Below are 14,964 nucleotides of genomic sequence, written 5' to 3'. Positions count from 1 at the left end.
TCTAGCTGCATCGACATAACATACCTGTTCGACCCCCTGCCCCCGGCTGGACGTTATCTATTATTACTGTTTACAGGACGAGGTATTGCGTGTCACCAGCCCTTTTGATGTTTATGCGTCTGCGTTTTTACCTCACATCTGAAGAAAGTATCTGATAGTTCAATAGTATTTTAGACAGGTGTGGACCAATCATATCGCTCCGTTGAATCAACTTATCGCGTTATAAATGTTCCATCTCCATTTCTGGTTATCATATCCTCTCGCACGTTGCAAAGATGAGTTTGTACCAAGTTATTCAAAGCCTGAACGACTTCCACGCGGACGATTTCTACGCGCCCAATCAGCCATCGAGAGTGTATGGAGAATGCACGCCTCAACGTGACGACCACGAGCTAGACATTATGAATTTGGATGTGGGACATGCACAAGGTAATTACCCTTTTTATTAAATCACCATTTTGTTGGCTTTTCGTCATAAAACCTGCATATATATTGTTTTCAGTACAAGAAATTGTGTAAAGTCATCTTTCCAAGTCAATTTTGTTTATATGTGTATTTGACTTTTTTAAATGATATGAGGGTTTATTGTTATAAATTCTGATGATTTTGGTATAAAGTTTAGCAGCAATGCACATCTGTTGAACTATCATTAATTAACTAACTGTAACTGTAGCACTTCGATTTTTGACCCCGACAAACGTTTAAAATAGCATATAAGAGGTAAATTATTGCAAAAAAAAAAAAAAAAATTACGCAGACACTCCAATTTGTGTGTCTGTTTTAGAAAGAGAACCATATTTTCTATTGAATAATCAAATTTAAAAAAAAAAAAATATCAAGCGTTTTATCTGCAAAAATTCTGAGCATTTTGTTCATAAAAAATATGGAGTAGGGTTACTTAAATCTCTTTACTGAGATAAACAAAACAAAAAAGAAATTTTACTTTGATGATTAAAAAGATTAGACTACCTTTATCAAATCCTCAAACATTCATACATAACTGATAACGCACTTAAAAGATATCGTATAAAGAATTGGCGGGTTGCTTTCCCCAAAACTATGTTACGCTAGTGCACGCATCCAGCCGTGCACTGTTATGACGCGTCCTCAGGTATTTTTATACAGGTAGCAATATCGGAATCCCGTGTCTAAGAATAGATTATTATAAACAGACCACATATTTGGTATTTCGGCATTATTTGTTGGTGTTTAAGCACTTGATATAATTACTATTGCCAGGTGGAGGGTAAAACAATTCATAATTTTCATCAAAAATAGTCTTACCTACAAAGCGTAGCTGTACTGTATGCGTGTACAGGGATTTGTTGACATGCTTCGATAGAAGTATGTCGCACTAAATGGTAAAGAAATTATCACTAACAAAACTGATAAATCAAAAGGTATGTTATTAAAAAATTCCCATCGAGTTAAAAAAAACCCCGCTATTGCCTTGTTAGGAATGATCACATGCCTAAATATTTCCCAAAGAGGACCACTTTTCCGTAATACGATTTATTTTTGCATATTACATCACGGTCACAAAAAGTTTGTTCAAAAGTTTGTCCTATGACGGGAAAGTGTTGAAAGTATTTTTTTAAGTCCGGGAAATCACTTTTATAGATATAGTGTATATGGCTATATTTGCAGTATCATATTAGCGATACCTAATTTCTCAGCAGTTTAAAAATTCATATTCAATTGGTTTTGTATTTTTGGTATGCATTTTTGCTACACGAAATGTTTTACTCCTCCCCCCCCCCCCCCCCCCCCGTTTTCTTAAATGCCGCCTTAGGGAAATACGGGCAGTTTTCCGCCATACCTCTTTGTTCTGCAAATTGTCAAAACTAAAAAAATTACCTAAATCACATACTATGGTAAATATATATCCTTTGACCGGTCATAGCAGAAAAAACGAAAAGACAGATAAAAAAATATCTTTTGTGCCATGAAATCATTTTTCAAAAAATACACATTAAAAGCAAAAGTTTGATACAGTAATTGTTTTTAATTCTCAGAAGTGTACCTCTTTACCCATACATGTCAGTCAATGTAAAATAGTTTAGTGTTGATCATTTTTTTTTTAAATTTTAGGCTCGCGTACCTGAACAGTAGCTTAGTAGATTTTATATTGGAATTTAACTCAGTACAAATATGTAAAAATGATCATGCTCGCATCACCCGTTAACGCGCAGCACTGAACCGACTGGAGTACCGCGGTGTGAAATATAACGACTGTCCCCCCCCCCCCATATCAAACAGTTTGTCAACATTCAAATCATATTCTCAAATGAGTTTTACGAAAAAAATAAGGCACAAAAAATATATAAAAAATAACAATGTTTTATTATGTAATGCATCGCAATTAAGTAGCGATCGCATTTCATATCACAATTGTATTAATATCGATGACATCATTTCCTTGATGATAGATTATAAAATGAAATGATCATGTTATATGAAAATTACAGCATATTAAGTGCGTCGGAGGGTCTCAGGGGGAACCCAGAAATTGGACACAGAAAAAGGGCAACACCCCTAGGTCCGTCACTTGGTCGTATTTGCATTCTTCCACAGTGACATTTTTTTTTCTATCAATTTTCTAGTCAACACCTTCGTTTATAGTTTCAATATCAAGTTTTTATTCTCGCAAACTGGTTACAGTGTATATGCATATATAGTACAGTTTACATATAAATCATGATGTAAATGGACAGTGCAATTGGCGCGCTTTCCACGTATCCGGATCCATATGGATATTCAGCTCACCGCTCGGAAATTAGAATAGACTCAAACAGGAAATGAGAAGTACGCATTGGTGCACAAAAAGTAGGTGTAAGCGGAATTTAAACATTTTGGACAACTGATAGTAAGATGACACCTGATAATGCTGATGTTAATAGCAGAAATTGTTTCAGAAATTCGAATGTTTATTATTTGTAGCCAGTATAAGTTGTAACACCACGGAATTAGGATAATACTTTACATGAAGTAAATAACGTTTTTTAGCAGACGACATTGTAGACGGTATATAATAATAACAGGAACGGTTTAAAATAATATCAAGAACGGTTGTCATGCTACATGTTTCAATGAATAGTGTTTATGTACATTTCAAGATCGTCAAATGATATTGAATTGCATTTGACTCCGTTTAAAAACTTGTATACTCCGGTGACGATTCCCGCCGATGAAATCGATGCAGGCCTATTTGACAGTTTTCTTTACTTATCTCGTAAATTTGCTTCCTAAAGTAATTGATTTAGCAATTTCAACAAAACAACTAACAATAGTATAACTAGCAGTTTATCACAACTTCATATTTTGATTTTGCCATGGGCTGGCTGGAGAAGGAAAAAATAAGCAACATATTACATATATCTTCTGACTATGTCAAGCATTTCTTTAAACAATTCCCATATTCTTAACCTGTCTTATTATACCTCTGCATCTACAGTAAGCCATGGTAAGAAGAGAAGTGAATATATCATGGAACGTTTGCATGTTTACATATATTTAATCTAGATATATATTAAAGCGATTATATGAAAATCCTTGCATACAAAATGGGCAAAAATTCTGTACTTAGTTCATTTACAAAAAGTAACTTTCTTCTGGAATATGGTCCTTGATCAATCAGTAACATATTTTATTTTTATTTAGCTTTATGCGACACGTAAATTCCTTAGCAAAAGGCAACTAGTGTCAGTTGCTCGAAGATTACTTCAATAACAGACGCACACAAAGAAACTCGCACAAATGCATTGCCATACATGTATACTATTGAACATTATAAAACCCATCTGCGCAGAATCGACTGAAGTAAAGGCAAAACAGAGTTGTCTGGTTTTTAAAGTAAAAACAATAAGATACTTTGATAGAAAAAGAAAGAAAAAGGTTTTATTAGCAACAAAATAATTGTTTTTGTTTTACGACAAATAGTGAAATGCAATTCTCCTTGATGTCTTAACTGAACTGAACATTCTTTTTAAAAATTTGAATATTTTCATTGATCTGATTATAATTTAGTTTACTTCCCTGTATTTCTTTGGTTTCAACAAATTCTAATGTGTTAACCACGGACTTAGACAACAGGCAGTGCCTATATAAGTCTTCTCCTGAACCGGTACAACATTTATACATTTACACAGAATATTAAGGTATATTTACAAAATTATCAATAATTGATTAATTAATGAAATAGATGGACAATTATATGGAAAACATGTATTAATATATGAGATATTAATATGGCTGAATGTTTAAACTACACACACTACCACCAAGGCTCACTCTTCTACCAGTGGCGTAGATGTCTTGGTCACTTTCAATGTTATAGTTAAAGTACTGTGCCACTGGCAACATACATACTTCTAAACCCTCAGCCATACACACATACTCGGAGCAGATTCATATAAAGGGAAGTATTTAATAAAAATCATATTAGAGTTAAATGAATCTATTAGTTAAATCAATAAATTTCTCAACTTCAGATAATATATAAGTATTAGTTTCTAGTGATAGCATATTATCTCCTGATGTCAGTGATTTTAAGACTAATAAATCCTACTGCATAATATATTTCATAAAAATCACGTCTGAAATCGGTAAATATATCGAAGTGTAAGTCACTGGCTTTATGCCTGATTTGACACAGTAATATATAAAGATTCCTAGGATTGCACTGTTTAAGATCAGGGAAATATTATCTACTTGATTATTATAATAGTTATTAATTTTATATTTGAACGATGTGTGTAAATTAGGTTTTGTTTAAAGAGTTAAAAAATAGCTACACAGTTACTTGAATGTTGATGCAATGCTCAGTGTTAATTTTTACCACAGTTTCGCTATAGGTTTAACTTCAATTAATGTCTTTGTTTGGTCAGCCGTTAGGTCCTACATGAGGATACCAGCCAGGCCCTTCTTGAAGACAAGAAATATCAACTTGGACTGTGTCTGTCTTTCAAGACAAGAAGTGATTATGAGAGATGATGCTGAGTCTCTTTTAAAAGATTTGAATTTCTTGAATGTAAGTATTGAATAATTCAAAATTTTGCATTTGAAGCTAATCCTACCTTTCAGGGATAAAATTAATTTAGCAAGTATATGACCTGCTTGTCATAAATCAGGTTACCTTGCGTGACAAAAAAAGTACAAGTACTTGACAGATATTTCTTGGATTTCTTGGATTTCATAAATAGGTATGATCCATAAATGTGTATGTTTCATTTTCAAAACAAAAAGAAATCTTTCTAATTTCGTATGAAGGTTCCCCATGTTATCAATTCAAGGTTTAATCAATTGATAGTGTGTTATACCCCCACAACGAAGTTAGGAGGGTGATACTGGAAACAAAGTTGTTCTTTTGTGCGGGAAGTCTTTGCATTTGGTTGTCTCCCTTCCCCACAGAGCTATGACCATTAGTTCATAAAACTTCTATAGACCATGACATTGTATAGAAAATACAAGATTTTTTTTTGATTTTTTTTTTCAATTCCTTCCAAATTGGTATGGTATTACTAAAAGTAATAATGTTTAACATATATAACAGTTTTTTTTGTCAGGTTTCAACTTTCCCCTTTTTGAACTTTTACCTTTACAGTACCATAGTACCAGATACTGTTATACCAGATACCTAAACTACTGGTGGATCTAAATGAAAATTGCTAATAACAATCCTTACAGCTTATTCATTCTGACCCTTTACAAAGAAGATATGGCCCTTTGTTGAACAGGCAGCCATCTTGAATTTGAGTTAAAGTTAGTTAGTGCTATTTTAAAATTTGAAGGTTCCCTATGATCACTTGTTATGCATATCAGTTTTTTGATGACAGCATCTTCGATTTTAACACTGAAGGTATTTTAGTGCTATTTCTCAGGAATGACTTAAGGGATCTTTCTCAAATTTGATATGTAGGTTCCCTTTGATCCCTCATTGTGCATTTTATCTTTTGAGACTGATCATAAAATCAAAATGGCCAAAGGAAGAACTTCATATTGCAAATCAATATTGGTTCTATTTCTTTCACATTAAGTACTATACTAGTAAATATGTGAAACGACAAACTCACTTTCAAGGTTGTCTGTTATACACAGCAGTATTAGATATAGATCAAAAGTTACCTCAAGGTGCAAACAGATTTATAGAGAAAAGATCAAACTGACAGATACGTAATGAATATGGTACAATGGTGGGTTCCAAAATTCCTCTGGGGTCTCTTGTTTATATTTGTGATTTTTTTTTAATGTTTTATTTCTAATGTTATAATGCATTTCCACACATAACGATTGCTGTTAACTGTCAAGAATAAGTTCAGAACATGGAGAAAGTACATTTTAATGAGTGGATGTGAACGTTGCCTGGTTAATAAATTAAACTCGGATACAAGTACGTGATAAAATATCCTGGACCATTTCCTGTTTTTTAAAAAATGTTACCTGATACAAACCCAACACAATTTAAAAAATTGATGTAGTTAGTAAACACTGCTATCATTTTTTTGTATAGGCTGCCATCAGAAAGGCGCTTTACGTTACTGGATGTACCAGTTCAAAGGGATATCTTCTAAACAGAATCGCTGTGGAGGTAAATATCTTTATTTCTTAACCTTGATTCAGTTCAATGAAAAGTGCGTTGGAAAAAAAGTTCACAAAAATAAATGTGTGACTTTATCTCTGCAGTTGATATTTGCTATTGGTTTTCATAATTAGTATGTATGTATGATCATCAGATGCTTTTGTTTTAAATTGTTTGTGTTTTGTGAAAATTGGTGTGAAGTTAGCAAGTTTGTGTACCGCAAAGAGTCAAGGTAGGGTGATACTATTAACCGGCAGGAATTTACAAGGTGACATCCATGCGAATTGAATCGATAATGATAAAAGTTTAAAAAATAATTATTAACAGGTTCAAAACAGCCAAATACATTCTGATCTTTTTCTTTTCAATCGCTGAAATCAAAAAAAAATGGTTTTCTCCATGTCTCGTGAATTCAGCTGTTGGCGTTCCTTGTCGGACCTGTTTGATTGACACGTGAAAAAATATCTGTTGCAGTTTGGTCAACGTTTTATTGGAAAATGATCATACAGAGTGATGGGTTGACTTTCATGTCATTCTGACATATTTATAGATTTAATTCCTATTTTTTTTTTATTTCCACATGTAAAGGCTCTTGTGTCCAATATCGACACAGAGGACAAGAAAGTTATGAAGGGCCTTAAAAGGAATATTCAAAACAAAATGAACTACTTAAGGAAGAGAATGCACTCTCCGTATGTATTTTTTATGTATTAGGAAATAAAAAGTAATTACTAAGGGCAAGACACTTGTAAAACAGTCATTCCTTGCTTCAGTCAAACTTTTCAATTATGAGCCAAATTTTGTCTATCATCTGGCACCGTCTTTGTACCATTTTACATTGTTAACTACAAGTTGCNCTACCATTGACCTTTTGTAATTTCATGACCTTCAATTATCTCTATTAACAATTTAATTCTTATTTCTTTGAAGTAGAAGTGGTCGGAAACAAAAATTGTATTTGGCAAGCACATGTTATATATAATCTGTTATCTTTATAGGGACAGAGAATACAAGAGAAACAAGGCCAGAGAACACAATCTACCTACTCACAACATGGAAAAAATGTCAATGAGCAGTTAAGACAAGTCGGGGTAATTATATAGTTTACTTTCATGACTAATGTCATCTGTACCTCTTTATGAAATTCATCAAGCTAGTCCTCATCAAATAAAAGTAATATAACACCATTATGTGTATTTATTTAAAATGTTGGATGCTATTTCTTTTTTAAGTTGGGGTCAACATTTGGTCCACACATCGATTTCTTTTCCTTTTTTTGCCATATGTAGATACATAAAAATGAACAATAACTGCATAAATATTCATTATTGCAACTGATAACAGTAGTGGACCTCCTTGCATAACACCAGGTTGAATGAGGGGTATCCGAACAAAATGACAGATAAATGTCAAAGGCGAATGTTGTTTTGAAAATAATTTGTTATTGGACAGTGTTAAAATTACTGTTATTTTGATACTAAATATGCCATCAGTGTACATGATGTAAGAATAGCGATACGTTTGATCAGAAAAACACAAAAAAATCATATATTTCAAAATATAACCCACATTGTAGAAGGTATTATATGACAAATATACCAGTTGTCTTTGTTTGGAAATTCCTGATGTTGAGAGATAACATTGGTAGCAAACTTTTAAACAAGTACTATGTAACTTAACGTGTCCAAAATGGGACATTTGTAATGAAATTTCATATACGTTTTTGCATAAATCTTCAATAAAAAGAACAATTCTTTCTTGAAATAGTGTAATTTTCGGTATCAAAATAGTTGGAATATGATGCACACGATGATGATATAATTTTATAGTATTGTGTTATTTAAATGCTCTAGGGAGATTTGTATTACCACATCTTTAAATACCGTACTGATTAAGTTAATGAGGTCCAATTTGTCCTGAAGTAAATTCTGAAACTAACTGTTCCTGATTTAAGCTTGCTATACCCATACCTTTTTTATTTATCATATTTTGAAATAACAATCAAGGGCCGACACATATTTTTAAATCTCCATAGGAGTTGACCTTACCTTGATAATGCTATAAATACTTGTCCTTTTTTTTCAGAAATATGATATGCCTACAAGATTACATGGGTTATCCCATAGCAAAGGCAACTGTTGTAGCCTATCCCTGTATAGATATGTGTAAGTACTCAGATTATGTTCAGCACCTAAAACCTACAATTGTTATATGGTTTTTAGCTCACCTGCCCAAAGAATGGGTTAGTGGATTTTAACTAAATTTGGTCTGGAGCATCCTTGTGCCAAGGGTACACAATTTTAGATAACATTGTGTGTGGCCCCATTGAAAATAAGCTGGGATTAATGCAGGAATAGAAAGCTAGTACCCTTTATTGAAATGGGGAAAATATGCGCAATAGGTGTACATGTATATGCAATAGATTACTTGGACATGCTACTTATGGAAAATAAAAACAAAATGGAACCAAGGCAGATATTCAAGTGGTAGTATTTCACTTACAAGTGAGGGATTTTTTTAACTTATACAGGGGAATATAAAGCTGAAACCAAGGGAAATAATACCAAAATTTGTGAGGGGATTCGGCCAATATTTGGCAATATAAAAGGCCTGTGTATATCCATGCTGAAATCCCTATTTGGTCTGGAGGATGCTTGGTGCAAGGGTACTTAATTCTGTATATACCATGGATATGGCCCTCAGGGCTGAGGGGTGGGGCCAAATAGGGGAAATAGGGGTAAAACCTTTGTAATCTTTCTACCATAGGGATCCTGGGATGTTATCCCAATTTTGTCTCCATCTCGTTGTCTAGTAGTGCCTGTTACTATAAGAGTGTATTCTTTAAAACAATAGGGTCACCTGGCCGCCATCTTGGAGTTGGACATTAGAAGTTTAAGTTTTTACTTAATCTCTAGAAATACTGGATGGATCTTTCTGAAATTTCATATGTACATACGGTACCTATCATGGAGTGCTATATCTTTACCTCATATCAAGTACTATAAACACATATCCCCTGTAAGCAATACAGGTCCTCTGGGCCTCTTGTTTATTATGTGCACATCTTGACTGGTTGTATAATGTATACCCTCCGTCATTCAGTTAACCTTTTAATTTCCACTCAATATCAATTAATTTGAAACTTGGTAAGAAAGTTAAATGGTATAAAATCTTGCCTAAATTGTTTTAATCAGGACATTTTATGTTATTGCCTTTTTAATGTATATCTGTAGTATCATTAGTAACTATCAACTGATTAACATCGAACACGGAAAGAGTGTTTTATTCATAAAAATCTGATGGGGATTATTGGCAAAGGATAGTTAAAATATTATCCCAACAAGGGTGGGAAGGGGTGAGCAGTTTCTCTTTTTCTATTAGTATTGTTTGAATATTGGCAGTGGGATTATATAGGAACTAAGCATTCATTCAAACTAAGTTATTCATATACTGTATGTTTTTAATTTTTGTTCTTCTGCTTGATTTCTATATTTTCCTTTTTCAAACAGACATCAAAGATCAACCAGATGAAAATGTAAAAGATTGGGTGTCTGTGATGGTTGAAGTCAAAAGACGCGCCTCCACTCTCGACTTCCTGCCATGTAGGATATCAAAGCAAGACTGGAGTGATGTTGGGGTAAGTTCAAAAGAGATGCTTCAAATACACTATCTATGGCAAAGGGTAACATAATTCAAGTGATTTTTGACATAATAGTAGTGGACCCTCAGTTATACCCTTTACCTTACGACCAAAAGATAGGGAAATGATTGATATGTAATTGTTTCTGATAGNTTAATATTCAAGTAATACATGTATTTTGATAATTTGAGCCAAAATAATTCAAACGTGAATGCAACAATAATGTTGAAATGTCCAACGTTAGTTGTTTAGAAAGCAGTCTGAACTGCCTATGGAATGGGAGCTTCCTTTATGGGAAAGTAAGGGAAAAGCAGTGTAAGTGTTACCGTGTCTTTTATATCCTGCCATGGCATGTCAGAATTCCATGTTACTGGCTGTACCTTCTTCACTTCTTGACTGCTTTTACATATAATATTGGGTATATCACAGGTATATAGGTCAAAACCAAAAGACCAAAGGAAAAATCCATTCTTACAGACATTTTATTCAATATGATATTGAAATTATATTACTTTAATATGATTCATTATATATTTGATTGCAGAAAAACAGCCTCCTCACTTGGCCAATAAATATGATTGGACGAAGTGATGAATACGAATTGGTAAGAAAATCAAATACAAAGAAATGTTTCTTTCAAAACCTTTAATGATAATTGTCTAGGCGACAGTTCAGCATACTGTAAACAAATTGAAACATTTATATTCACAAAAATGTGCCATATTTTTATATATCAAATGTGACAGTAAATGATCTACTACATCATTTTATATAATTGTTTACCAAGGAAATTGTTTGTATTTAATATATATTTGTTTTTTCTATTTTCCAGTTTGTGGCTGAACAGTATAAAGTCAAGAGGCAAATCAAGAAAAGGCGGGTGCTGCCACCAACACCAATTGGGAATGGAGCAGCAAGGAGAAGGCTGCCATTTCCTGTGGGAGCCCCTCAGTTAGCCCCCCCCTATGAGAGCAACAGGGGCAGTAGTGACCAACATCGACCCCCCACAGATGGATGAGGCAGCAGCGATGGCCATGATAGACCCCCCACACATGGAAGAGGCAGCAGCCATGTTTGACCCCCCACACATGGAACAGGCAGCAGCCATGTTCGACCCCCACACATGGAAGAGGCAGCAGCCATGATGGACCCCCCACATATGTAGAGGCAGCAGCCATGATGGACCCCCCACATGTGATGGACGCCGCAGCCAACATCGACCCCCCACACATGGAAGAGGTAGCAGCAGTGGCCAACATCGACCCCCCCACAAATGGAAGAGGCAGCAGCGATGGCCTTGATAGACCCCACACACATGGAAGAGGCAGCAGCCATGTTCGACCCCCCACACATGGAAGAGGCAGCAGCCATGATGGACCCCCCACATGTGGTAGAGGCAGCAGCCATGATGGACCCCCCAAATGTGATGGACGCCGCAGCCAACATCGACCCCCCACACATGGAAGAGGCAGCAGCAGTGGCCAACATCGACCACCCACAGATGGAACAGGCAGCAGCGATGGCCGTGATAGACCCCCTACCTGTGGAAGAGGCAACAGTCATGATCAACCCCCACACATGGAAGATGAAGCAGCGGTGGCCCTTATCGACCCCCATCATATTGAGCCAGCGGCCACACACATGGGGGAGGCAGTGCCCATATTAAAGTAAGTTTATGAAATAATTGAAAGAAATATTAATACTTTGTTAATATGTAAGTGTAGCTGTCTTGGTCACCTTCCTAGAAGAAACTACCTTAAACCGGAATTTTTTGTCATTTTGACTTTCAACTAGCTTGCCTTCAATAATGAGGTTGACACGATTGCTATTATCTACTTCAGTCTCGTCTATTTAGGCCACGAATAAGGGCAATATGGTTGGTCAAAGTCAATCACGTGAGGGTTACAATGTTTTATTGTCCCAACATGTGACCAATGTCATCAAATCAGATGTACTGTAATAAAAATGAGGTGTTACTATAATTAACACTACGGTAATGGAATGCCCAATAAGCAATACGGATATGACGACACGAAAATACAACAAGAAAACATGTGTATTACGAAGGGTGGGAGGTCCTTAACATAAGTTATTTAAAAGACGTTCCTAACTTCTATAAGATACATTTCTAACTTCCAAAATCAATGCATTATTGCCTAAGATGATAATACAGATTCCTGTAATGTATTGACTGCATCAGTTTGACACATTCTTATAAAGCTGCATAAAAATTGGATCACTAAATTTAACTCTTTAGCATAATTTGTAGCTACATTTTACAAAATAACATTTTCTAAAATGTTTCTTGAACTTGAACTTTTAAACATGAAAGATATATATTTATTTATTTTAAACTATTTGGACACGGTAGACTTTCAGGTTTTTTAGTATGACCGCTACAGACCGGGCAAGACGGACTGAGTAATGGGGGTCTTTAATTTTTATGTAGCCTTTTAGGATATCAAATAAAACATAGCCATCAGTTCTACATTTTATTTTTGCATATGGTTACAGAAGTAGGGAGGGCCCAATTACTATTAGCACTTTTTACAAAAATAATTTTAATAGACGAAAATGCTGTTCTCCTACAGCTCTTGTTCATATATTTGAATACCTAGGGATAGAAGTTATTGATTTAAAAAAAATCCCTTTCAAAGCAACTAGCAATTCAATTCATAAACAAACATTAAAACAATATGTTCTTACTAAGGGATTAAAACCCATGCAACTATATAATGTTTAGTTTATTACACAGTACGTTTACATACTCATAGAAAATCAAGTTACTGTTTATTTATTTCAGATACTAAAGTTGAAACCGATTGTTGTAAAGTTCCTAAGGAAGTCAGGACCTAAAAACACCTACATCTGGCCAAGAATAGAGGATACATCAGAGGTCGAGAGTGAAGAAATTGTAAGAGTGCTGGAATGCCCTACCATGGGTTCGAGGGGAAAACTTGTTTTCAAAAGTGTTGTTTAACGTTATTGTATATCTGCGTTATGATGTATTGAAAGATCAAATGACTTTAAAAAATCTTTTTATACAATATTTATATTGTCTATAATCATATACTTGTATAACTGTACAGTCTTATTAATTATTTATGTTTAATATATGTCATGTTGAACTGTATGTCTGTACCATAAAGTGTATAACCATGTGAATATGAACGTATACATAGGATTGATTTTTGGTGTAATATTTTATTTATTTATAAAATTGTTTGCACTTGATCTATTATAGTCTTCATCATAACAATAGGGAATATCAGATTAAATGCCCTAACTTTACATATTATTACAATACAATGCAATTTCTTTTATTTAAGTGTCACATATTTTATAAAAAGTAAAATTTCAAGATTCAAATTGATCAGTAATGACATCAAGCCAAATCTGGCTTATGAGACACTAAAAGTCATTATCACACCTTAAAATAAGTAAACTCACTAGCACTGTACATATATAAAGTTAAAACAGGCGCCTGTGATACATATGATATAAAGCAGCGTCTAAAGTCGATCTTGTAAAGGTGTAAAGGTGCAAATGGACGAGAATAACCTACCAGTTTCGTCTTTTAACATCATATTGTACACATTACTCCATTATTTATGCAGTATAATGGTACACACATATTCAAGGTAGTTTCGTTAAAATATTATTATTCCATCTATACCACATGCCTACGGTGTTATTACCCAAACTTTATGACGGTATATGGTACAAATTGTTTTGTGTTTCTCAGTAGATTAAATGCTTCTTTGCATTCATTGAGACTGGAAGAAAAAGAAATGTTCGTTCAGAACAAAGACATTGTACAGGAATGGTCCTCCACAGACATGTTAACATTCTGTAAATTTTTAGTAAATTTCAAAATCTAAGAGTTTTTCCGACTTCTCAGTTGTTAAGTGTCAAACATAGTAATTGTATATATAAATGGCTATGTATATTAAGGAAGTCTATCTTATCCGAACCTCTTAGTTGATTATATTGTGTATTATGTACATTATCTATATACATTCTCTATACATCGTGTTTTGTACATTATGTACCACATATAATGAGCCAACAAAGCCCAAGCTTTGAATAAATGTTGACAATATTGACCTTTGTGATATTATGATATGTGAAAATTATAATTATGTTTCCTATCTACAGTGTATGTCCACACAAAATCAGCTTGAGAGTGAAACTTTGCAAACATAACTATAAAATAAAGGAAATATTAAAAACAACATTCAGTCAACTGTTTTTGTATCAGTTTATTCATAGACAATGCATTAGTTTTAAACAATCGCTGTTATTAAGATTAGTTAATGAATCTTTACTTGATCAACAAAAATCTAAGATTTTAATAACATGCAGGCGGCTAGTACTGTACCTGTTATACTATCTGTAAAATCGTTATTATTTTCACGTTGAATAAATGTATCAATTTTATTTGTTTTAATATATTTAGTAGACATAAGTTATTAATTATAATATGTAATACAATACCATCTACATCATTTTGAAAGAGACTATAACCAAATTCTGATCAGGTGTGAAAATTGGAATGTGAGACTAGGTATTTTAGAAATGTATGCTAGGTGAGACTAAACCCTATTAATTATATGTATGTATTTGTATAAGATACACGTGTATACACTTATTTTGTAATTCGTAATATGGGGATCATAATGATATTATGTAATGATGACCTCTTGTTACACAGAGTGTATAAATAAAAACCTTGAAACCTAAATTA

The 14,964-nt window shown here is 33.8% G+C and overlaps 1 protein-coding gene and 1 long non-coding RNA gene across 2 annotated transcripts; both read left to right on the top strand.

The window, feature by feature from the left end:
• The first annotated feature begins 2,800 nt into the window (after window positions 1-2,800).
• LOC110460016 lies at window positions 2,801-6,591 on the top strand. Its single transcript, XR_002463955.1, has 3 exons — window positions 2,801-2,826; window positions 4,887-5,029; window positions 6,509-6,591. It is a non-coding gene; the product is annotated as an uncharacterized LOC110460016 (long non-coding RNA).
• Window positions 6,592-7,165: 574 nt separating this feature from the next.
• LOC110460023 lies at window positions 7,166-13,735 on the top strand. The gene is made up of 7 exons (XM_021512725.1): window positions 7,166-7,269; window positions 7,576-7,668; window positions 8,663-8,742; window positions 10,087-10,214; window positions 10,762-10,821; window positions 11,050-11,884; window positions 13,021-13,735. The coding sequence occupies exons 3-6, from the start codon at window positions 8,667-8,669 to the stop codon at window positions 11,233-11,235; spliced, it is 450 nt and encodes a 149-aa protein (XP_021368400.1). The 5' UTR covers window positions 7,166-7,269; window positions 7,576-7,668; window positions 8,663-8,666; the 3' UTR covers window positions 11,236-11,884; window positions 13,021-13,735.
• Window positions 13,736-14,964: the final 1,229 nt, after the last annotated feature.

This window comes from Mizuhopecten yessoensis, unplaced genomic scaffold (genome assembly GCF_002113885.1).
Source record: "Mizuhopecten yessoensis strain PY_sf001 unplaced genomic scaffold, ASM211388v2 scaffold10293, whole genome shotgun sequence".
In the NCBI taxonomy this organism is placed as follows: Eukaryota; Metazoa; Mollusca; class Bivalvia; order Pectinida; family Pectinidae; genus Mizuhopecten; species Mizuhopecten yessoensis.
Note: the sequence above shows the minus strand (reverse complement) of the source record. Positions and strands in the feature narration are given on the sequence as shown.